We start from the raw sequence: 25,698 nt of genomic DNA, 5'->3' as shown, positions 1-25,698 counted from the left end.
CCCCCTCCCCAGATCAGAGGGCCTGGGGTAAAGGGAGACCAGAAACGCCAAGAGCCTTGTCCAAGGTCCTTGCCCTCTGCCAAAGGTTGGTGGCAGGACAGGAGCAATCATAAGGATGTTTAATGAGCACATACTAAGAGCTTTACGGAAACTAACTCATTTAATCCTGCCATCCGTCCCATCAGTTATTAACCCCGTTTAGGTGAGGAAAATGAGGCTCTGAGGCTTTACAGCTTGCCCAGCTCACACCTCTGGTCGATGGGGAAAGGGTGACAATAGAACCCAGGACTCAGGACAGCTGCCTTCGAGGGCTCCACGCACCGCACGACCCGGCCTCTTCCTACTGGCCCACAGCCCAGCCTCCCCCTCCCTGTGCACGGAATCCGGAAAGAAGTCCTATCCGACTTCAGTCCACAGCGGAAGGGTCCTTTCGATCCTGGCACCGCGCTGCCTCCTACCTCCCCCCTTTATGCCCCCTTCCCTCCAGGTTTCCAGGAGGGAGTTGGCGGGAGGCGTCGCCCCGCGCCCCCCGCCGCAGACCCGGCCCCCTCCCCCGCGCCGCCCGGTCCCAGTCCCCATTACAGCGCGTGGGCGGCGATCCAGCAGGAGGAGGCGCAGATCCACAGGCCGAAGGAGATGCAGACGCGGTGGCGGGCGAAGCAGCGGTCCAGGTAGTCCCAGTCCCAGAGCGCGGGCGCGGGGCTGGCCGCCTCCCCCATGGCTCGGTGGCTCCGCCCGGCCCGGGCCCCAGCCTCCCGCGTGGCCCCGCCGGGGCGCAGCCTCCCCGCGCCCCCTTCCCCCGGCCCGGTGCTCCCGCGGCGGCGGCGGCGGCCCCGGCCCAGCGCACGACCGCGGCCGGGAGACGGGCGCTGGCGGCGGCGGCGGAGGCGCGAGGGAAAAGTTTCCGGGACCGCGCGGCTCCCCACCCGGCGCGCTATTGTCGGGGGTCGGCGGGCGGGAGGCCGCCCCCCAGCGGCGGGAGCTGGGAGCGGCCTCGGCACAAAGGCTGCGGCCCCAGCCCCCGCTCCCCGACAGCGGTGGCGGCGCCGCTCGCAGACCCCTTGCGGTCTTCCGGCGGCCAGGGCCGAATACCGTGACCTGCCCGGCCACGGTAAGGCGCTTTGTCCGCCCATTAGTGCGCCCCCTTTTCTGACCCGAACAATACACATGCTTCGCGCCTGACGCAGCTCTTGGGTGCTGGGGATCCCGGGCGTGAGCGGCTGGTCTGATCCTTCAAAAGGTACAAAAGAAAGGGGTCCTGGGAGGGTGGGGTGGCGGGGAGCGGCAGAAGGATACAGCCCCCTCCCCGCCCCCCAACGCATCTTCTCCCACTCTCTGGTCTGAAGGCGTCAGCGGCACCCTCCACCCCCACTCTAGTCGCCCAAGCCGGACTTCCAGAAGTCACCCTAGAAGATGCCCCAGGAGGCCCGTGGTCTTGGCCGTCATGCTGTCCCATCCAGCCACGTTGCCACACAGTCCTGGCACGCAGAGCTGTTCTTGAAAACAAGCTATTATAATTTTAAAATGTCCTTGTTGATTTTAGTAAGTTTGCTTAAAGAAGGTGACCCCGACATTTCGTTATTTTCGTTGTTAAAAACAGCAGTTTTCTTGAGATCTCATTCATATACCATAAAACTCACCCTGTTAACGTGTACAGTGTTTTAGTGTATCCAGAGTTGTGCTACCACCACCGCTATCTAATTTTACAACATTTTCATCACTTGTTAAAAAAGCAAGTACTCATTAGCGGTTAACTTTCTTCTCCACACTCCCATCCCTAGGCAACCACAAATCTACCTTAGGATTCTACGGACTTGCCTGTTGTGGAAAATTCCTTATTAATGCAATCCCATCCAATAGGTGAACTTTTTTTTTTTTTTAATTTTTTAAATGTTTTTATTTATTTTTGAGACAGAGAGAGACAGAGTATGAACGGGGGGAGGGGCAGAGAGAGAGGGAGACACAGAATCGGAAGCAGGCTCCAGGCTCTGAGCCGTCAGCCCAGAGCCCGACGCGGGGCTCGAACTCATGGACCGCGAGATCATGACCTGAGCCGAAGTCAGCCACTTAACGGACTGAGCCACCCAGGTGCCCCCAGACTGTTCTTCTAAAGGGGCTACATTATTTTACTGTTTCATTTATTTTTAAAGTTATGACCGCTTTTGGTCATGAAACATAATTTGTCAGACATTGTCAGACGAGGAGCTGGGGACACATTTTTGAGAAAAACAGACAAGTCCCTGCCTTCACTGAGCTAACAGTCCAGTAGGAGAGAGAGCGACACTAAACAAGCAAAAGAGCGAGTAAAGGTAAAATTAAAATAGGTTATTCGACAAAAGGGGCCAAAATTAAAATATAAAAATGATGATAAGATAAAGTAATACAAAATGAGTACCAGCGAAGACAAGATTGAAAGGTTAAAATAAAAGGGGAAACATACAGTAGCCAAGCGTCTCATAGATGATAACCAAGTACCCTGAAGTCCCTGCCTGCTGATTCTTTGTGGGTTCTTCTAGCCGACCTGTGGATACTGATCTGTGACTGCCCAGCTTCCCGGTTTCTCTAGTGACGTTGCCTATTTACTATTCTGGAAAGATAATCCATCGCACTAACTATCTTGCTGAAATGAGGACACACCTTCCCCGTCTCATGCCCTAGGCAGGGCTACCTTATGCTCTGTTTGTTGAGACTTGAAGATACCGCTGTTTAATTTGATTCACTTATGATGACTTTCCTCTCCCTCAGGCTCAGTATAAGCCCTTGGAGGCTGGACCCAATTTAAAAATGGCTTCATTCTGGGGCGCCTGGGTGGCTCAGGTGGTTAAGCATCCAACTTCGGCTCAGGTCATGATCTCGTGGTTCGTGAGTTTGAGCCCCGCGTCGGGCTCTGTGCTGTCAGTGTGGAGCCCACTTCGAATCCTCAGTCCCTCTCTCTCTGCCTCTCATGCTCTCTCTTTCCTTCAAAAATAAACACCAAAAAACAAAATAAATGAAAAATTGCTTCATTCCTCCCACCACACCCTGGACCAGGTTTATGCACCTCAACAACTTTTCCTCAGAGTGGTTAGTTCTCAGCCTTTGCGGTGAACTCAGAGAATTTGAGGAAGACCTCGTCCCTGAAAAATCTGAACATCTATGCACCCCCACACAGTGTTCATACAATCTTTAGGAATTTATAGTCTCTGAAATTCAACTGTGGATTTCGTGGAGGGCTAGACCCCAGACTAAACCCCCTAGTTTAAGCGTTTAAATCCTGAGCCCCCTCCCAAAGCAGTTGGAAGGGGTGTGGTCCATAGATCATGGATCATGGTTTCAGGATCACTCTGACTGCCTGTCAAAAACCAGCCCGGCGAAATCCAACTCTCTGGGCGTGTGTCCTTGGAATCTGCATGGATTCATTTCTTGTGGCTGCTCTAACAAATTACCACAAACTTAGCTTAAAATAACAGAAACGTATTCTCTCCCTATTCTGAAATCAGGTCCGCTGGACCACAGTCAAGGTGGCCGCGGGGCTGCCACCCTTCCGGGGACCCTAGAAGGAGAATCTCTTCATTGTCTCTCTTTATCCAGCATCTGGTGGCTTCCAGCACTACCTGCCTGGCAGCCGCGTCACTTAATCTCTTCCTCTCGTGGTCACATTTCCCTCTTGTCTTGTGTGTGTGAAATCTCCCTCTGTCTCTTTCCTATAAAGATGGCCCTTGTGACCTGCTCAGGTAATTTATGTTACGCACCCCATCTCAAGATCCTTAATCACGTCTGTGAAGAGTTTGGATGTCACAGAAGGTGACATTTATAGGTTCCAGGGATTAAGACCTTGTATTTTGGGGGGCCATCATTCAGCCTACTAAACTGCCTTCCCGCAAGCTTCCTGTGAGATTCATACAAGGAACACAGGCTTGTGGAGATGGCCCTCGGTGGCTTGGACAAGTGTGGGGAGCCGTTGCCAGTCATTGGACACACTGGCTCAGAGAAAAATGCAATGGGAAGAATGGGTGCTTCGGAGCCCGCAAGTCGGACTGCAGTTCTCACTCTGCCTCCTCGCAGCTGTGACTTGGGGCAAAGCATGGGTCCTCTGCAACTGTGTATTCTTACCTGTCAAGTGGGGATGATAGTGCCTCCGTCAGGGCAACTGGGATTAGTAGAAACCCTGGAGGTGAAGCATCTGGAAGTTATTATTGCTGTTGTCTTTCCTGGGAAGAACCTCTGATCCACTAAAAAAAAAAAATAATAATAATGGTTCAAAGAAAATATGAATAGCTAATGGTGTGGAGACACAGAGCTTCGGGTCTTGGTTCTCTTCTCTTTACCCGACGCCTGAAGCATCTGAACTTCTAGCTTTAAATACCGCCCCTGTGCCTGTGCCTCCTGAGCATCTATCTCCAGATCAGACCTCCTTCCCAGACTTTAGATTCATATACGCAGCTGCCTATTCGACATCTCCACTCGCATGTCCGATTGAACACGTCTACAACCAGACTTGTGATTTTCCCTCCCGAGGCGCCTCCACCTGCTGTCCTCCCTGCCCAGGCTGCCTCTGTGTCCTGGTCCTATAGGGGACAGGCACAAGCCCCTGGGCCTGTGCTCCTCCTCAACCAGGGCACCCCTTACAGTGTGGCAGGTGTTGTCTTTCAACCCGGCTGTGAGAGTCTTCAGCCGGGGCTGCTGATTTCAGATCTGTACCCCAGCACCTGACTCACTGCCTAGCACGTAATAAGGAACATAATTACCGAATGAAGTGATTTTTAGATAGGCTGTAAAAAGGTAGTGAGAGCATGTTTACAATGCTTTGGTGGCCCCTACCATTGTGTGTGTGTGTGTGTGGGGGGGGGGGTGTTGGGAGGGCTTTCAAGAAACCCACGAGCTGGGCTTTGGAGAACAAGTTTGCTTTTGGCAATTAGTGCGGCAGCAATCTTGGAAAGCTGTCCTGGCGGCAGGAAGACGCTGGCTGGCGGATGCCTGCAAATGGCAGAGGTCCTGCAGCGAGGGCGGATGTGGGGCAAGAGAGGCAGGCTCCCGGCACCCACCAGCTCTTCATCTGGTGGGGAACACTCAGGATTGTATGTGCTAATCTACTCCCCTCCCTCCTGGAGTTAGGACCCCTCCCAAATTCTGCCAGGACCTTCCAAAGGGCTTTTTCCGTGGTCGGCCCTCGGGAAGTGAATCAGTTCCTTTAGCAGGCTCCTCTGAGGCTTGGTGGCTGCCCCACCCCAAAGCTAAAGCTAAAGTTTCTTTGGCCATGGTTCAGAGTTTGCCAAGAAGAAAAGCTAACAGGAGGGCCACAGCTCGTAGGCATTTCCTGTTGGCAGAGGCACTGAGCCCACAGGCATTGTCCTGAAGAAGGAAGGGCTGATCAGCCTGGCCTGTCCTTGTGGGAGCCTGCTGGCCAATCATGGCCCTAGGTCCTGGCCACCTGGGGGCACAGACCAGCAGCTCAACAGCTTTTGCTTCTGAGGACATGCTACCTCCTGCCAATGTTCTTATAAAATGCGTTATTTAGAGGGTTTGTGGCTACTACTCAACTGGTAACATTAAAAAAGGCTCTATGCCAGTTTGATTTACCTGCTGTAAGTATAGAGAAATCAATTCTTTGAGAATGCATTTTGAAATAATGGCATTTCCAAATCTGAATCAATCCCATTGTGGACATGTTGGATTATCATGAGAGAAGCAGGTGGTAGGACTGGTGGGGTCCTGGGTTCGTTCTATCTATCTATCTATCTTCTATCTACCTATCTATCTATCTACCCACCTAGTTAATCATCTATCTATCCATCCATCCACCCACCCATCCATCATCTAAGTTTATTTAGAGAGAGAGAGAAAGAGAGAGAGTGAGCACACACACGAGGGGCAGAGAGAATCCCAAGCAGGCTCCCTGCTGTCAGCACAGAGGTCCTGGGTTCTATTTAAAACTCTATCATCAGCTTACTGTTTGATCTTGTGAGAGTTTCTTTACCTTTTTCACCCTCGAATGCTTCATTAATAACATCCTATTGCTGAAAGCAACTTACTTCACGATGCTAGAAGTTGGGCGAGGGCTAATGGAATGCACAGATGTTGAAATGTTACATCAAGGAAAGCCCTATTTTTTTTTTTTTTCCTACATGATCTTTACCCCCAACGTGGGGCTGGAACTTGGGACACATAGTTGCATGCTCTCCTGACTGAGCCAGCCAGGCGGACCAGGCTACTCACCTTTTAAAAAGCCAATTAAATAGAATTCAGTACTTGAATACTTGCATTGAAATAGTTAAAAGAAATGGGTGTTCTCACCGCAGTTTACAATTCACAAGGAAATCGGCATCCTGCCAAGTTCCATGCGGGCCAGTAAGGGAGCTGGATTAACCTGCTTCCCCAAAGCCAGCCAAGACAGAGTAAAGACAGGAGCTTGTGGTCCCTATTTGATTCTAATTTCCCAGTACAGTTCTGTCTGTTCTCCTGAATGGCTCCTGAGCCCTTCTGGAATTTAACTGTCTACTTCTATGACCTCTCCCCACTCCCCACTGTTTATTTTGAAAATTTTCAAAACTTACAAAAAGGTGAAAACCACCTAGGACCTACCTACCTACCCACCTAACACCAGCTGCAGACATTTTGCCACATTTGTTTTGTCCCTTGCTCCGGTGGAACCATTGGAGGTGGCAGCTGTGACACCTTACCCCCAGTGCCTCAGCATGTATCTCCAGCAGTGTTCGCGACCTCGCCACACTTCTGTTACACTGATACAACGCTATCACCTGTGTAATCCATGGTAAAATTTACTCGGCCGCTCCAAGAATGTCAAATATATAGAGTGTGAATGTGTGTTTCTGGTTCAGGATTCATTCATTTAGCTGTGTCTCTTTAGTCCCGGTCCCTTGTGTTCTGGAATGTTCCAAATCTGGAATTGTCTAATTGGTTTCTTATGATTAGATTGAGCCGAAATGTTTCTGCAAAAGCAGCACAGGGTTATCCTGTGGACTTCCTGTTGCACCACATCAGGAGGTGCAGAACATACTGGCATAGCACTGGTGACAGAGTTGGGTCACTTGTTTAAGGTAGTGTCTGCTGGATCGCTCCATTGTAAAAGGCACTTTCCCTTGGCATTGAATAAAGCAGTGGTGATACTTTAAAAGGGGGCCACTATCCCATCCCCCGGGACCTTTCCGTCAGTGGTCTCAGCACTTTGCTGGAATCCATGATTTTGTTGATGGTTCCAAAATGGTGATTCCGTCATCCCTTCTACGTTGTTTCATTGAGATGCTTTTGTTTCAAAGTTGCCCTGCCTCTCCTTATTTAGAGTACTACTATGGATTCAAGAAGCCTTTAAAAAAAAACAAACTCAGTGCCTTACAATTCACACGAAAGATTGTGTTTTAATACTTTTAGTAACCTGCTTTAGAAGTAGCCAAGATGTAGAAGTTATAAATATGAAATCTACCCTTCTTCCCCCACTCTCCTGAAAAACTCCCACCATTCTGACCTTTGATTGTTGGGTCAGGAAGGAGTTAAAAGTCATTACTGTTAGCAGTGAACTTCTGAAGTTGTCACTAGCCACATTTTAAGTGTTTGGCTGTAGTTAACTATGGGATAGCACAGATTATAGATTTATTTGCATTGTAGTAGTAAGTTCTATTTGACCACACTATTATGGTATCCATGGCAGCGCTATTTTTAAAAATCAAAACCCTCTGGAGAGTAATGTTGTCAGTGTAGGTTCATTGTTTTGTTTTTACATTTTTTTTTTGAAGTTTATTCATTTTGGGGGGGGGGGGAAGGGCAGAGAGAGAGAGGGAGACACAGAATCCGAAGCAGGCTCCAGGCTCTGAGCTGTCAGCACTGAGCCCAGCGCGGGGCTCGAACTCACACACTGTGAGATCGTGACCTGAGCCCAAGTCGGACGCTTGACCCACTGAGCCACCCAGACGCCCCGGTGTAGGTTCATGTTAACAAATGCACCGCTGTGTGGGGGATGCTGAGGGTGAAGGAGGCTGTGCATACGTGGGGACTGAGGAATATGGGAACTCTCTATGCTTTCTGCTCAATTTTGCTGCGAACTTAAAACTATTCTACAAAATACGGTTTGTTAAAAATTTAAGAAACCACAAACCTGCAAAACGTCTACATGTCCATCAATAATAGAACAGATAAATGGTGACATATTCGCACCACAGAATACCCTACAGCGGTGACAATGATTTATTTATCAAATGCAAGACTGTGGACGGACCTCACCATGTTGGATTAAAGAAGCCAGATACACGAGTGCACGCTGTGTAGATTTTTTTAAACAATTTTTTTTAAGATTTTTTTTTTTAGTAATCGCGGCACTCAACGTGGGGCTTGAACTCAAACCCCGAGATCAAGAGTTGTACCCCGACCGACCGAGCCAGCCAGGTACCCCCGTAGATTCTGCTTACGTATCATACAAAACGTGGTGAAAAGGTGAGAACAGCAGTAGCCTTTGGGGTGGTCAGTCTTTGCTGAAAGGAGGTACGAAGTGTTAACCGTGTTCTCAGTCAAGGTGCCGGTTGCATCAGTATGTTGGTGAAAGTCAGCTATCTATACTCTCACAGTTGTGTTCTTTCTGTATACGTATCACACTTCAACAGAACACTTATGTATTCAGTGTTCTGTGCACTGGGCACTCTTCACTTACATAATGCCCTTCACTTTTGGATTGCTCAGAATTGTTGTTTTGCCTTCATATTGGAGCCTTTGATAGCAAGTTCTTTCCTGTGTGGCCCTCTCTTCACCCTCAGTTGGTCTATGGTGTGTTGAACAAAACAGACAACGAACGGTTAGGCGTTTGTTCATTCTGAATGATTTTCCTCACTGCTCCACAAGGACTTTAGAGGGGTGGCATTAGGTCGATTTCTGGCTTGTGGCCACATTTCCCAGTTTGCCTGCCAAGAAAACCTATATTGCTATTGATGTCTTGACAGAAACCTCCACTTCCTCCTAACTTCCTGAAAAGGAAACGGAGGACAGATGTATAGCAGGTTCTACTTTAAAAGGGCGGTATATTCCTTGTAATAAAATGCTGGGGAAAAAATTTCAAAACAATGAAGTGATCATGCTAATGGCTGGAACTTGTAAGTCTACCGTACTCCTCGCTACAAGGGTGAGGATACTTAAAAACAAACACCTTCCGGGGTGTCCTAGTTTGGGTTGTTCAGACTCTAAGCAGAGGACTTAGATTTAGTTAATCTGGGAGGCAACCCCCTGAAGCAGAAGTGAGGGAGTGGACAGTGAGGGAAGGGAGGAGGGCAGCGGGCGAGTTAGTGAGATGATTTCCATGGAGGATCTAGTGTGGAAAATGTACAGTGTATGCACCAAGTGACAGGGAAGCTGGGGCACTTAGCACCCAGCCCCCATTCTTGACTAGTTGGGGGTTGCTCCGGGGGTTGTTAAATCCCCAGGCCGTCTAGATTGCCCTGTGTGTGCAGCGAGCAGGCTCCTGTGGTGCAGGAGAAAGGAACGCAGGAAATACAGGGCTTGCAGAGGAAGGGCTCGCACAGGAACCGTCCACTGGGGCTGCAGGTGAACTCAAAGTGGCTAAGGGATGGAGGGGTGTGGAGCATCTACACAGAGAGACGTCTCTTACCAGGAATACTTGCTAGAAGATGGAGTCGGATGCTCTTCACAACTGTTGCACATTCATGAAGGTTAAATACCAAAGGCATACATCCAGAAATAAGCCCTCACATTTATGTTCAATTCTCAACAAAGGTGCTGAAACAATTCAGTGGTCTTTTCAACAAACTGCTCTGGGGCTACTGGATGCCACATGCAAAAGGTCCATCTTCTACCTCACACCAGATATGAAAACTTAAAATAGACCAGAGACCTAAACGTAAGAGCTAAAACTCTGAAACCCTTGGAAGGAAACACGGGGGTAAATCTTAATAACCTTGGATCTGCCAATAGTTTCTTAAATTTAGCACCAAAAGCACAAGCAACCAAAGAAAAAATGGATTCATTTGGACTTCACCAAAATTAAAACTGTGCTTCAAAGGCACTATCAGAAAATGAAAAGACAACCCACTAAATGGCAGAAAACATTTGCAAATTACACATCTGCTAAGGGACCTGTACCTAGAATGTACAAACAACTTTTATAACTCAGTAACAAAATAAATAACTCCATTAAAGAATGGACAGAGGGGACGCCTGGGTGGCTCAGTTGGTTAAGCGGCCAACTTTGGCTCAGGTCATGATCTCATGGTCCATGAGTTCAAGCCCCGCGTTGGGCTCTGCACTGACAGCTCAGAGCCTGGACCCTGCTTTGGATTCTGTGTCTCCCTCTCTCTCTGCCTCTCCCCTGCTTGTGTTCTGCCTCTCTCGCTCTCAAAAATAAATAAACATTAAAAAAAATTAAAAAATAAAAGAAATCCTCATTTAAAAAAAAAAAAAGAATGGACAAAAGATCTGAATAGACATTTTCCCAAAGATCTACAAGTGGGCAATAAGCACATGAGAAGATACTCAACGTCATTTGGCATCAAGGGAATGTAAATCAAAACCATGACGTATCGCTTTATACCCACTAGGATGGCCAAAACATAAAAAGACAGTAAGACAGTAACATGTGTTGACAGAACTACGGAGAAACTAGAACCTTTGTACACCGTTGATGGAAAATGTAAAATGGTACCCCCATTCTGAAAATCAGTATGGTAGCTACTCAAAGGTTAAATATATTGCAATTCCACTCCCAGATATATACTTAAGAATTAGAAACCACACAAAAACCTGTACACAAACGTTCACAGCAGCACTGTATTCATGATAGACAGCAAGTGGAAACCAAATGCCTTTTAACTGATGAATGAATAAACAAAATGTGGTGTACCTATTCAGTGGAATGTATTATTTGGCAACAAAAAGCAATGAAATACTGAGAGATGTTAGAGCGTGGATGAACCTTGAAGACATCAGGCTAAGTGAAAGCCAGTCACGAAAGGTCACATAGCTTATGATTCCTTTATTATGAACATATAGAATTGGCAAATCCATATATAAAGTAGATTAGGGTTTGCTTACGGCTGGGGGGGATTGGGAGGATTGGGGGCCACTGGCTAAAGGGTCCTGGGTTTTTTGTGGCAGCAATGTAGAACTGGTTGTGGTGATGGTTATATAACTCTTGAATATACTAAAAACCGCTGAATTGTATCCTTTAAAACTGGTGAACTTGCATGGTATGTGAGTATCTCAATAAAACTTACAAAAATAATCAGGAACGTGAAGCGTATGTAATTACTTTTTCTAAGAAGTCTCATGTTTTAGCTATTACACTATCATTAAAGCAAAACTTATTCAAAATCAGTACATGCTCTGTCCATTCGGCATGGAAGTTTCTCCCAGACAACCGTGCCTGTTCTTCAGTGAATGGAACAAAGTAGGCTTTAACATGCTGATGCATGTTCCTTTTCTTTCATGGGCTTTTCAGACTGTCCCTTTCCTCAGATCAAAGGGAAGAACTAGAAGTATATTGTTGCAGATGGATGAACACAACTGCGGAACCTCTCTAGCTCTGCCTCAGGCTTGATCTGGAATAACCTTTCACCCGATATTCAAATGAAGAACTAGAACACTAATTCCTTACCTGTTTATAAACTCTTCCTTGGCTTACCCACCGCTTTTGAGCAAACCTCCAGAATCCCCTCACAGGCTCTAAGGCCATGTGATGGCTCTTGCTAACTTCCTGCATCAGGGCCCTACTCCTGCTGTCCCCGGTTTCCAGTGCCTTTCCTGCCACACAGAAGGTGCTATCTGTTAAATAAACAAGTATATATTTTTTATTCCCCAGGTGGAACACATTTTTCAAATATATCTTAAAATACACTCTGGCCACATCGGGCAAGGCTTAACTGCAAAACTGTGGACGAACCGCGGGTCTGTCATCTTCTGATACATTTCACAAGACTGTTCATGGGCATGTGCATTTTTCTGGAGAAGGCGTCCATAACGTCCGTTAGATTTCCAAAAACATCTACCACACAACACAAGGAAAGGATCTGAGCTAAGGGAATAATGAGGCTCATAGAAAAAGGGAGACAAAAGTAAAGTGAGAGGCTAAAACAGGAATGGTACTATAAAAGGTAAACTGTCCTTGTCTCACTCTTGATGGTCCTAAGTACTAAGGAGATCAGGCAACTATACCTAAAACAAGAACTAGCTGATCATCTGCCCATTTCCTCATGCCTGTGGTGAGCTTTAGAAAAACACACACTACTTTCTATAGTAGTGGCTCATGTTGACAGGGATCTTCAATAGAAGGGTGGGCTCTCTGAGGCTTTTAAAAACTACATCTGCTAGCCCCCTCATTCCAAGACCTGATGTGCCTTCTGCAATACCAGGGGACTGCTGGGTATGCATGTGAGGTTGAGAATCACTAACCTATATAATGTTCTCAAAAGAATCCATCTAAAATCCCAGTCATGCTTTGGCAAATTGCAACTGTTTAAAGAATGCGAAATGTCCAAATGGCAGTGTATCTACATAAACCAATAAAACGCCTGTTAGTGACCATTTAATTTTAGTATTTTTTTTTTTTAAACCCAATTTACAAATTAGTATGCATGTGTATTTGTTTACACATGCAATCATTCATTCCCTCATCTTAAATTCAGCCTTCTACAGGACAAAGTTTCTGGGGCTCCAAGATGACTGTGTTAGACTCGGTGCTCCACGGAGCCCCTGCGTCCTGATACTGGCTGTCTGGTGTGGCTGCGTGCCACAAGAAGCAGGGTCCATTTCACAGCATCACGGCCAAGAGCAGCTTCTGTGTCCTCTTCAGGTGCACAACGCAGATGCCATTTCCACTGCAGCCCAAGTTCACGTATCCAGGTGCTTATAGAGTCTACGAGTTTTCTCTTTTTTATTTCTGTTGCCATGTTTTTTCCAGGCCTTCCCAGCCCTGCCCTCAGAGCTCACAGCAGCTGTAGTCACCAGGCCACTCCCTGGCTTGTAGCCCATCACAGCCTGGACTCCTTTGGTCAAAGCTCTCACGTTTTCCTAGGAAGTGAAGACAGCAGTATGGGAGATGTAAGCACAGTATTATTTATGGAGAACTCCAAGACAGAGGACTTCCACCCCCTTCACTGCTCCTCTCTCTCTCCCCATTCTTAAGTAAGTTTCTCCGCATTCTGTCTTGAGTGCATTCTCTTTGTCCTTCACTTTGCTTAGTCCCATCGCTTCAAATGCCATCTGTAACTAGCCACTGAGCAAGCACTCCCTATGCCTTCCTCATCTACCACATACAGCCAGCCAATAAGTTCTGTGGGCTCCAGGCTCTAGCATTTGGTGTACCTATCCACTGTTCTCCACCACCCTGTTCTAGCCCCGGTATTCATTAGCTTTCACTGGAACACTGCAACACTCCCCAGTTCTACTAGAGTTTAACCATCACATATCTCTCTTTCCTCACAAACCTCTGATGGCTCCCTGTAGCCTGGGGAACCGAGTTCGTATTCCCTCAGAGGGTACACAAGACCACTTACAACATGGGCTTCTTATTGATAGAATCCACACTCCCATCTTTTTATGCCTTTGTTCACGCTACTCCCTCTCTGCCTGGAGAATCGCCCTCACCACTCCTTCCAACCAGTACGTTTATATTTGCCCTTAGAGTCCAGCTTAGATATCACCTCCTCTCTGTGGCGTTCACTCACCTACTCTCCTCCTGGCCCCAAGGGGGAACTGCTCCCCAATCTGGGTTCACAAAGTACCTGACTTATACTTCTGCCCTAGACCTAACGTGTAACGTTACTTGTTAACTTGCCCATCTCCCCTTAGCTAGAATGTGATCTCCCTGAAAACAGTAATTATGTTTTCTTCCTTTTGATATCCTAGGTCCCAGTGTAGTATCCACATGTAATAGTGCTCAAAAAAGTTTCTGTAAACTTGTGATTTTATTTAAGTGGAGCAAAATGAAACAAAAAACTGAACAATTAAGTTTACTTAGTAAAAATAAAATTAATCCCATATGATTCTGCAAGTGCAAAGCAGTATTTCATGATTGTCTTAATAGTAGTGGGTCCAAGGAAGAACCTATGATCTTTCTGCCTATCAGTAAATTTCCTCCTAAATATTGGCAGACTTGGAAATAATTCAAACCAGGAGCCACAATAATCAAGTTCTAGCCCAGCCTTGCCATTTAAGACAAGTATCCTTGAAGAAGTCACTTTGCCTCCTTAAGCCTCAATGGCCCCAGTGGTGGATAGCACTATCTGCTTGGCCTGTGTGAGGCACACAAATAAAGCATCATATAAATACAGAAAGAAATCACTCTGGATACAGATGACACCCCCTCCCCCCACCACCCTTTTATGGCTGTAGTAGTCACAAAAGGATTTAAAAAATATATTAAGTACAGTTATAGGATTTAACTGTTCTGCATATAAGTTTTCTTTATTTTCTTATGTTAAAACATCTTTTTTAAATGTTTATTTTTGAGAGGGAGAGATAGAGAGTGCATGTGAGTGGGGGAGGGGCAGACAGTGAGGGAGACAGAGGATCTGAAGCAGGCTGCTCGCGGACAGCAGAGCTGGATGTAGAGCTTGAACTCATGAACCGTGAGATCATGACCTGAGCCGAAGGTGGACAATTAAATGACCGAGCCGCCCAGGTGCTCCTAAATTTGTTGTTTAAAGTGCAGCATATAAACTGTAGCTGTGATGTAAACAATGAAAGTTACTAAAATGTACTGGCTCAGAAAGACCACTAAACAGTAGAAAATATTTGCAAATTATAAATATGATAAAGGTTTTTATCAGAATTTATAAAGAGCTCTTACAACTCAACGATAGGTAATTCTCCAAAGAAGATCTATCTACATGTGCCAATGAGCACACAAGATTACCAACATCCTTAGGGAAATCAAAATCAAAATCATGAGACACCACTTCATATAGTAAAAAGTAAAAAAGTAAAGTAAAAAAGGACAGAAAATAAATACCAGTAAGGATATAAGGAAATTAGAGCCATCATACCCTGACGGTGGGAATGTAAAATGGCACAGACACTTTGGTAAGTCTGGCAGTACCTCAAATGTTAAACATGTGGTTAACACATGACCCGGCAATCCCACCCCTAATTATATGCCCAAGAGAACTGAAAATCTATGTTCACACAAAAGCTTGTGCATGAATGTTCATAGCATTATTTATAATAGAAAAGGGGGGATGCTCGGGTGGCTCAGTCGGTCAAGAATCTGACTTCAGGTCACGATCTCATGGTTCATGAGTTTGAGCCCTACATCGGGCTCTGTGCCGAGAGCTCAGAGCCTGGGACCTGCTTCAGATTCTAGGTCTCCCCCTCTCTCTCTGCCTCTCCCTGGCTCACACTTTGTCTCTCTCTCTCTCTCAAAAATGAATACACATTAAAAAAAAAAATTAAAAAAAAATCATTTATCTTATAACAGAAAGGGGAAACAACCCAAATTCCATCTATGAGAAATAAACAAAATGGGACATATCCACTCAATGAAATATTATTTGGCAATAAAAAGGAATAAAGTACTGATAAATGGATGAACCTTGAAGTCATTATGCCAAGTTAAAGAAGCCAGTCAGAAAAGACTACATAGTGGGTGATTTCATCTATATGAAATGTCCAGCATAGGCAAATCTATATAGGAGAAAGCTGATCAGTAGTTGGAAAAGGCTGGGGAGAGTGGGAAACGGTGAGTGACTGATAATGGGTACAACGTTTCTTTCTGGAGTGATGAAAACATTCTAAAATTATGTTGATGGCTACACAACTCTGAATATACTATAAACTACTGAACTATACTTGCAAAGGGTGGATTTTACACTATGTGAATGGTTATTTCAATAGAACTGCTATATAATATATGCTGATCAGAAGTTAAAGAAAAACTTTAAAACTTACTTGATGGAAAAAACTTTTGTCAACTACATTTTCAATCTGTTTTGCTTTTTTATTTCCGCCTGGATGCATTTTTAGTTCACCACCATTCGTTTTGTTCTCTAGGAGTCGCTGGTGTTGATGCTGAAAGGTCACAGGGTCTCTTCCAGGAGGAGGATGACAGTACAGAAGTTTACCCTACGAAGACAAGAAGCGTAACAGCACATCACATGTGTTGTCTGTGTTCTCCCAGAAGAAAGAAAAATCCTCAAAGAAGACATCTCCGCCAAGCACCCTCTGACCAGCTTTCTTTTTTCAATTAAAAAAAAAAAAATGTTTATTTATTTAGAGAGAGTAAGAGTGTGAACAGAGGAGGGACACACAGAGAGACACAGAATCCAAAGCAGGCTCTGAGCTGTCAGCAGAGCCTGACGCAGGGCTCAAACCCATGAACCATGAGATCATGACCTGAGCTGAAGTCGGACGCTTAACCAACAGAGCCACCCAGGCACCTCTTCCTGCTTTTCGATTAACCAAGCTGACTTCTGGTCACCTGCAAATGGAGAGTCCTAATGAATACACTGACCTACCTTTAAAGTGTTCTGAAGGCCTAGCCTGCCCACAGCCCGCAGACCAGGAGGAAATCTTTCTCCTCTGTGCTCCTTTTTACCTTGTTTGCATTTCTACTCATGTTCTTCGGTGCACTTATGTGACTATACTTAGGCTAAGCGTTTTCCAAAATGAAAATCAGGACACAACTGCACAGCAGGATTATACTAATGCAGATGTTGGGCGGTCGCTCACTGGATGCAAATTTCCTGCTTCCCACCATAAACACTCTATAAACTATGGTTTGTAACTCATCTTCTCATCTTCCACAGTTTTATAAATGGCAAATGAATAAATAATTTATCCATACAAATTCTCTACTGATTAACTACTTTCTTCCTGAACTGAAGGCAAGACAGTATGGATGTTCAATTTTACTCCTATGCTTCCAAGAGCTCTGCTGATGTGGCATTCAGAAGAGGGAATCCTCACAACCAGTTATTACGGGAGACCCAAGATGCTTGTTTGCAGAAAGAATTAAGCTTAATACATAACAAGTACTGGGGGCTAATTATGCGCCAGGCACTGAGCTTAGTGGTGTGTGTGTCTCCACACACACGTTATTCTCATTTACTTCCCATAATAATCTCGTGAGACAGCTACTGTTCGTTCCTATTTTACTGATGAGGAAAACCCAAAACTTAGCACGTCCTCATCTGTGATGTGGACAGACTCGTTATGTATCTTTAATGAGACGACGCACCGAAAACAGCACTACTCTAGGCAGGGCTGTGAGTACCGTTACCGGGCGAGCGCAGGGAGAACGGCATACGGACGCTCCACTCCCAGGAGGACTGTGACACAGCTGCAAGAGGAGCTGCAGGCGATGGCAAAGCCAGAGGCACGCATTTATCACTTTCGCTGACAACGTGCAGAGAGCTCTCTCTCTCTCGTAATTGTGCTGTTGGTTCCATCTCTGGCTCACATGACGCCAACTCCCCCGGATCAAGAAAGCCACGCCGAGGCTGCCGATCTCCTCCCGCAGAAGACCCGCGCCAACCTTGCCAACACTGGATCTTGCCAATTACAACACACCCTCAATGAGAAAATCCCTCCTTTGTGACGCAACAGGTTGCTGGCGTCTAGGCGCCGTGAGAGAGGAGGCCTGCTCACTCAAGAGCATCGAGGAGCTGGGCTCACTTACACTGACGTAGTCCTTCAGGATATAGCGAGCAGACCGAGGCTGGTCTGGCTGTCCGTGCGCAGTCATGAATCCTCGCATATCTGTGAGGAGAAATGGGTTGTGCAAAACTGAAGTTAGAAGACGGCAAATCACAACGAAGACAACTGAGGTGAAGGAAGTTTAGTCCATTACCACACCAACTACGCATCCTTACTCTCTAGCTTTAAAAAGCAACTGTCATGGTAGAAGACATTCTGGTAGCAATTATTACGACCTCCGACAATCTGGGTGAACAGACCACACTGTTCTGATAGCCTAGCACCAAGGGCTGACACACACATTCAATCTCTCTCCACTCCAGTTATTTCTTTCATCTCTTGATTTTAAACATTTACATACGGAGGCCACCTGTAGAATGCTATGCCGTCACTACAATTAGCAAAACCAAAAGCAATATAGTAAGTCTTCTTGTTTAATAATGTATCTATGCATTTTCCCAACTTCCCAAACATACAACAAAGATCCCTCTAATACTAACTCAACTAGAGGGGGTAGCAGAGCCTAGTGGTTAAGAATATGGCCTTTGGCAGACGGGTTGGGTTAAAAATAGCTCCTTCACTTAGTAGCTGTGTATTGGCTCTTTCAGTTCAGAAGAAAATAGTTAGAACCCTAGATTGCACAATACATAAAAAAACACGTAGGCAGATTAAAAATCTAAAGGTACATAAAAAAAGACATTACAGGAAAATAGTTTTATCCTTTTAAGATAGGGAAGGCCCTCCCAAGTAAAACACCAAACACCATCAAGCCAAAAAGGAAAGTCTGTTAAAATTGTTAACATATATAAGGCTAAAGAAACCACAAAGAAGTCCTACAAATCCTTAAAAGAACACAAGATGCATAGAAAAAGGTGATTCCCAGAAGAAACAGAAATGGCCAGCATATGCACAGATGTTCCATTGCATTAGTAAAGATACGCAAATTAAAGTTATTTAGCAATGTCTTATGAACCATCAGAGACTATTCTTAAAAAAAAAAAAATTTTTTTTTAATGTTTATTTACTTTTGAGAGAGACAGAGACAGAAAGTGAGTGGGTTAGGGGCAGAGGGAGGGGGAGACACACAATTGGAAGCAGGCTCCAGGCTCCGAGCTGTCAGCACAGAGCCTGACGTGGGGCTCGAACTCACGAGCTGTGAGATCATGACCTGAGCCGAAGTCGGACGCTCAACCAACTGAGCCACCCAGGCGCCCCTGTCAGAGACTATTCTTTACAGACCTGCAAAATGATCTTAGAAACTATATGTATGTGGTCACCCATCTTTACAAACTGGCTTTTTCCTTACTCTGATTTTATCAGCATTAGATGAAAAATCTTAAAAAACGATTACTTTTAGTTTTATCTGGAAGTCCAATCAAATGGAAAGTCTGGTGGAAGCCCACTACTGGAAAGAGGCCTGGAATATGAAACTCGGGCTATGCGCCACTGATCAGACACCACTGTAGGCAAGTCATTTCATGCTCTGATTTCAGATTACTCGTCTTAAAAAAAAAAAAGAGGTGAGAGGCGGAATGATCTTTAAGGTCTCTTATGCGGTTTTGTGACTACACTGGTCTCATCACAAATGCTTAATATTTATCCTCTTTAAAGTCTCTCAACTAAGCTAAGTTCAAGTTAATGTCAAACAAGGTTTCCAAGGGACTGATGGAAGGGGAGGGAGGCTGTTTTGTGTCCCTACCCTGACCACATTCAGCAACGTCCCAATCTGAGGGCTTTCCCTTCCAATGCTGCCCTCACAACTCTCCTACCTGCTCTGACAGCATATTCATTTTCTTCCCAACATCCCTTTTCTTCCCCGTTTGGGAGAAGACTCCAGAAAAAGCCAGCACAGCCTCAATCTGAATCGTGTCTACACCTGGTTATCTTCTAAACAGTGAATGCCCTCAGGGCCTTTTCTTAGAGGCATGTGACAACTGCTGGCTCTTGCTGGTGCTCTCTGTGGGAGCTTTCAACAGTCTGCATCTAGGCATTCAACAGGGAGGGGCCTGACTGCTATAGTGAAAGCAAAGGGCAGACCTGAGGAGAGGCAAGGGATTCAAAGCATCTCCTCCTCTAACTCCAGAAAGCACTTACCACACTGAAGTAAAATGCTACTCACGGAGCAGTCAGCTCCCCTCCCTTACTGCTGCACTCTGAACCCACCACCAAAGCAGCTACCTGGAGACCAGGTAGCTGGAGGCAAGGCCAACAGAGACAACGAAAGCACAAACCTTGGAAGATGACATGACAAATGCTAAGGAAAAATGTAAATTTCTATCTCTGCAGGAGTAGTTGCTCTCATTAACTATGTTGTTACTTTTTGTTCATTTAATTGTTCATGTTTTAAAATAAATCACAACTCACATCCGTAAGCTGTCAACAGTTCTTCTGATGTCGGAGGTCGATGGGGATCTTCATCCTCTCTAGGCTTTATGATATTAATGCCATAGGTAGCTTCTAAAACATATCTCGGAATATTCTGGCAAACATAAGCTTGTCAAGGAATCCATTACCTTGAACTGACCCCTTCCCACCACGGCTTCTGACACATGCCTCTAATTCTGAGACCATGGTACTTTAGCACTCCTATGACCAAAGCCTTTTTATGTCTCCAAAAAAGAAGTACAGTTATTCATTAATTTTCAAATGCTTTCTCTTTAAATACCATTCTACCTTGTACCGGCTATTCATGCACATGCCCCATATGCCCCCGAGACCGAATCCAGAAAGGGCAGGATCCATGGCTGATTCATGCTCATAGCTTCCACAGAACCCAACCTTATCTGGCTTGTAATGAATGCTCAATACACATCCGATTATTAATTCAAACAGAAATGGAAAATATACAGAAAAGCATAAATAATGTAACAACTGTGTTCCCAACTATCAAGAAGTGGTAACAATTTCGTCTGTTAAAAATTGTATTACAGGGGCACCTGGGTGGCTCAGTCAGTTAAGCGTCCGACTTTGGCTCAGGTCATGATCTCAATCTGTGAGTTCGAGCCCCGTGTTGGGCTCTGTGCTGGCAGCTCAGAACCTGGAGCCTGTTTCAGATTCTGTGTCTCCCTCTCTGACCCTCCCTTGTTCATGTTCTGTCTCAAAAATAAATAAATGTTAAAAAAACCATTTTTTAAAAAAATTGTATTACAAATGCAAACCTCCACTGGTCTGCTTCTCCCACTTTCACACTCACATGTTATCTATTAATGCAAAGTACTGTTCTGTGAGGTGACAATTTTTACAGAAATGGGTGTCACACCGTATATGTGATCTTTTGAGATCTACCTAGGTTACCACAGGCAGACTTAGTGCAGTATTTTTAACAACTATATACTATTCTATTTTAGCGATATACTATATTTTATCAATCCTGGCAGATGAATTCTCATTATTTCTTACAGGAGGAGAAATCAAATCGGGGTAAATAAAATGCGGTGGCCTTCAGGGCAGTCATGAAGAATCTTGTCAAGAACTGTACAGGGCCAGAAATTTCACGCTACTTATAAATTAACAAATTGGCATGTCAGTTTCATGGAGTCTCCTTCCTATCTTCCTCCGGCATCCACGGAACAGTAACAGACTAACCTGTTGGGTTGTAAGTAGGGTAAGATCTTAAGACACTGTGGTTCTTAACAATATTTTTTTCATGTCACACACTATCCTAGGTGCTTCACATAAGTTAACTCATTATGCTGGGAAGCAGCAGAGTTCCTTTTTTTTTGGTAGGCCTATTTGCATACTTTGAAAGCATGCTGGGATTTTGATTGGGATTGCATTGCATTGCACTGATGTATCGATTTGAGGAGAATTGACATTTTAAGAGTATGAAGTCTTTCAAACCATAAACACGTATATCTCTTCATTCAGGTCTTATCAACCGTGAAGGAGCTGTTATTACTGGCACTTTTCAGAAAAGAGAGTTTCTGGAAGGTTAAGCAAGCTTATCACACAAATAGTCAAATGGCAGTCTCAGGATTCAGGTTTGCAACTCGGGGCTGAGATCCAAGACTGGGCTCTTCCACTGATTCCAGGCGACACTGCTGCACTCAGGACATGAGGTTCTGTAATCCTGATGCTACCTCACATATAAACTTGGGCAGGTTACTGTTAAGTGTTTCAGGTTTTTCAATACATCCAATGCAAAGCCAAGTCCAAAACAAACTCGAAGCCCTAGTGTACACATAACAACCAGTCTTTGCAAAGCAGAAAGGATATTAGTGACACAGGGGGAACGTGGTCTCTCATTTGGTCAATAGGGAGGATTCCATTGCAAGTCATTTCTGCCTTGGTAGAGACGAAGGATGGCATCACCAGGCCCGGGCAGTCACATAAGCAGAGGCCAGGTTCCACATAGAGAGTCTGAAAGACAAGTGAGAGGTTTACGCTGGGCACACAGCAGAGGAAGGGAAAAGACCAACACTCGAGTGGTGAAGAACTCAGAAATACCCAGCCGGAGGAACTGGCTAAGGAGGAAACAGGCTGATGCTGCAGAAATACCTGAAAATGCTTGGTGTGACCAGGTGTGGCAGACACAGACACTTTCTTGTTGCCCATGATGGTGTTGATTGTGGAACTCTTACCAACATTCGGATAGCCCACCTGCAAGAGACACCTAAGTTACTAGCATCTGACAGTACGTGTATCAAACCCAAAAATAATACATAAATAGTCCAACTCCAGCGTGTTTGGTTGCTTCAAAAGATTATTTGAAATAGGTGCTGTTTGTGGACAATTTGTTCCCCTGCAGTGTGGATGTATTTATTCAGACAGGTCTCCAGTGATGAACAGTCAAGCTAAGTACATTTTATTTGTAGAGGTCTTGCTGTAACAGCAGATATTATAAACCTCAGCCCCTTGTTCTCAGCTCCCACGAGCTCTCATTTGGTCAATAGGGAGGTTCCCCCTGTGTCACTCCCACGACCCACGATGTCCCATCTTACAGGCATAGTTTCTGTTATATTTTCCACACTGTGGGTGAAGTCAAGCATCAGACAGGTATTTTAATCATCACAACATACAATCACTTTTAATTTTTAGTAACTTACCAGCAAGCTTCTATCTTATTGGTTAACAATGGTAAATGGCACATGGACTTGCTGTGGGTTAACAAGCTATTAAAACTCTTCAGTGAGTCTTAGCAGGATCATATAAAGATTCTCGAAGATTACAAATACTGATCCCATGGAACATAAAACCCCAAACCTTCCACCTCCAGTACAGGCCTCGTAACACATCACTTCCATTGCTCAGCTTCTCTCTTGCCCCTCTCTATGCTTAGCCATACTGCCACCTGCTGGTCCATGGACATACTTCCATTCCTGGGGCTTGGTTTAAACCTTTATCTTCTGTTTGTCTGAAGGCCCTTCCTTCCATTGTCACATTGTACTTTAAGGTGCAACCTCTTACATAAATATTTCAGACGACTGCTCATTAATTTCAATATTCTCATGTTTTGTGTTTATTTATATCTTGATTACATAACATGTTACCATTTGTTTACATGTCCTTTGTTGGGGGCAGGGGACTTCTGTTGCTGTCATCTCCCCCACCTCCTGCAGACCAGGCTCCTCATTATACAACTCTTATAGGGTGCTGGATGTCTTCTCTACCACTCCCTACACTTGGAATTAGAAGTTCTGGGAGGTTGGAGATACACTGACTGTCATGGCCCAGCAGGACGCCTGGCATGTGGCCAGTGATCAATAAATGTTCACAGAATGAGTAAATTAACCTATTTTCAAGATTTCTAGAGTAAGACATTCAGAAAGTGGCGACGCTGCTTAGCATGCTCGTAAACGTGAGAAATAAACTAGCTTTTAGGGAAGCTGGGCTTTCTGGTGGCATATGGAAAATGAATTTTTAGCAATAATATATAGAAGTGGAGTTGTAAAGCTAAGAGAAATTAGCTACATTTCCCAAAGTTTATAGCAAGTAAATCAGTTCCACTGTAGAACTGGGAATTACACTAGGTCTGCCTGGCTCCAGGGACAATTCCTTTACCTAGTGTTCTAAAATAAAACGTCAATCTGCTATAATCATTTTAAGTACGCTTTGGGAGGGGGACAGTGCTTCAAAACAATTAGGATTGCTCTACTCGGCACGTAACTTAAAAGCTAGAAGATTTTAAGGCTGCCATGATCTACTTTCTTTCACTGTTTTGTTTTCTTGCTTGGATGGAAGATCTATAAAATACCTTCTCTAACATCTTACACTTCCTTAGCTAAAGATATGGCTGTCTGGAGCTCTGCTGTACACCCCTGAGGTTTGGGTACTTCTCACAGCCACCTCTAGAATTAGTGTATATGTAGCTAGGGACGTGATCTCCTTTCCCGTTTTTTGTTTGAGAGAGTGCGCACACATGTGCACGAGCGGGAAAGGGGCAGAGAGAGGGGGACAGAGGATCCGAAGCAGGCTCCACACTGTAAGCAATGAGCCAGATATGGGGCTGGAACTCACGAACTGTGAGATCATGACCTGAGCCGAAGTCGGAGGATCAACCAACTGAGCCACCCAGTCGCCCCTCCTTTCCCCTATTCTTTTTTTTTTTTTTTTTTTTTTTATGAAAGGGTTTCTTTTTTTTTTTTAATTTTTTTTTTTTTTTTTTGGTTAACGTTTATTTATTTTTGAGACAGAGAGAGACAGAGCATGAACAGGGGAGGGTCAGAGAGAGGGAGACACAGAATCCTTTCCCCTATTCTTATGCAACCAAAGCACCAATCTTGTTGTACCTGGCCCAAAGATGTTGGGATTCTCCCTAGAATGCATCTGGAACATTTACAGTACAAATTCGCAAGGATCACATGACACCATAAGCCTCCAGAAGGTAAGAATATTGACCTGGAAGAGTGAAAATGGGCTTAAAAGTGCTCTTTTCCAAGTACTTCTTGGGAAGTCACATGAATGGTAGCGCTGAACTGGAAGGAGGTGGGAGAAGATAATTACTACGAAAAGAGGTATAGCCAATGTAAGCCTTGAAAGAGTACACTTTTGACTTTTCCTGTCACACTGCCTACTCCCACAATGCCAGTGGGCAACAAGAGGGCAATAACGTTCCCAATGATGCCAGAAGCGTGGTTAGTAGTCCCTTGGATTCCAGTGTAGCTACCAATGGATTGGATATAAAGATACCCATAGGGTAACAATCTCAGGACCTATTTCACCTTACCAGTCCAACAGTAAGCTGTCCATCTTTCACTTTCTTCCCGGTATGTAGCTGCTTAAAGATCTCCAATAACTCCTGCCTTGATACCAGGTGGCTGAAATTGCGTGTGTGCCTCTTCTCCAGGGTGTTCCTGTCCTGAGCCTCAGAATCCACAGTACAGCTTTCCTTCCTGTCCCAGCCACAGGGCTCTTCGTCAGGGTTGCTGTCCTCTTCCGAACACGTCTGCCAAACTTCCTCCTCCTCCTCCGGACAGTCCTCGTACTCACTGTTGTCTTCATCGCTACTGGCAACTTCACCAAGTGGCGGGGATCCCCCGTCCAGGAGCTGTTCGGTCTCACTGTGAGGATTTTCAGCCTCATCACAACTGGAGTTTTCAGACTCAGTTGTATTGGCTTCTCCAGCACCCTCGTTCACATGTTCCTGATGAAATAACAGAAACCGCAAAAGTTCAGAAGGGTAGAACAATGGCATCTTTCATTCTAATGAAAGTATTCAGAGTTGGTTATTGAAGAACAGAGGACAAGAAAAGCCATGAAGGAGACCAGAAAAGGTGAAAACAGGGAGACAATGTAAGTCTTTCAGTGCGAGGACACAACCAAACTATCAACAGTGGTGCCCTTTGGGGACGGGAGGAACAGTGGATCGTCACTTTATGCGTTCCTGTATTATTTGAACTCTGTACAAACAACATGCGTTACTTCTGTAATAGATACATCTTTAAAGAAAGCAAGAGCTTAGAAAAGCCCATGTCAAGCTGAATTCTTTGTCAGTATGCCATTTTACAACGGCCTATGGAACAAAGCATTTCTCGTTAACAATAAAACATTTAACATTCTCTTCTCTGCACAAAGCAAGAAGGGCAGAATTTATAATTTGAGTTTTTTACATTTGCATTTTTAAAGACTCTGGTTTGC

The 25,698-nt window shown here is 45.1% G+C and overlaps 2 protein-coding genes and 1 long non-coding RNA gene across 10 annotated transcripts in view; 1 reads left to right on the top strand and 2 right to left on the bottom strand.

Annotated features, from left to right (window-relative positions):
* TMEM44 (transmembrane protein 44) overlaps positions 1-1,238 on the bottom strand; it is a 36,398-nt gene extending 35,160 nt beyond the window's left edge. For 2 of the 7 annotated variants that reach the window (XM_060639574.3, XM_060639573.3), the window contains exon 1: positions 583-1,236. In XM_060639574.3, the coding sequence (XP_060495557.2) occupies positions 583-1,169 (587 nt within the window). In that variant the 5' untranslated portion in view covers positions 1,170-1,236. Of the gene's footprint in view, positions 1-582 lie in introns of all 7 variants that reach the window. The other 5 variants (XM_060639576.3, XM_081796598.1, XM_060639575.3 and 2 more) reach the window with 5 other exon arrangements.
* On the top strand, positions 593-16,775 carry LOC132683543 (uncharacterized). 2 transcript variants are annotated; one of them, XR_009612283.3, is made up of 2 exons: positions 593-671; positions 15,979-16,775. It is a non-coding gene; the product is annotated as an uncharacterized LOC132683543 (long non-coding RNA). The 2 variants fall into 2 exon arrangements; XR_009612282.3 differs by lacking the exon at positions 593-671 and adding an exon at positions 12,859-13,029.
* The window catches only part of LSG1 (large 60S subunit nuclear export GTPase 1), a 37,397-nt gene continuing 22,650 nt past the window's right edge, over positions 10,952-25,698 (bottom strand). The window contains exons 8-14 of the mRNA XM_060639569.2: positions 24,788-25,204; positions 22,120-22,221; positions 21,838-21,981; positions 19,987-20,110; positions 17,606-17,685; positions 15,877-16,050; positions 10,952-12,999 (exon numbers count right to left, since the gene is read on the bottom strand). Of these exons, the coding sequence (XP_060495552.1) occupies positions 12,820-12,999; positions 15,877-16,050; positions 17,606-17,685; positions 19,987-20,110; positions 21,838-21,981; positions 22,120-22,221; positions 24,788-25,204 (1,221 nt within the window). The 3' untranslated portion in view covers positions 10,952-12,819. The remainder of the gene's footprint in view (positions 13,000-15,876; positions 16,051-17,605; positions 17,686-19,986; positions 20,111-21,837; positions 21,982-22,119; positions 22,222-24,787; positions 25,205-25,698) is intronic.

The sequence above is a fragment of the Panthera onca genome, chromosome C2, assembly GCF_046562875.1.
Source record: "Panthera onca isolate mPanOnc1 chromosome C2, mPanOnc1 haplotype 2, whole genome shotgun sequence".
NCBI lineage: Eukaryota > Metazoa > Chordata > Mammalia > Carnivora > Felidae > Panthera > Panthera onca.
The sequence above is the reverse complement of the archived record's forward strand: the minus strand, read 5'-3'. Positions and strand labels throughout refer to the sequence as shown.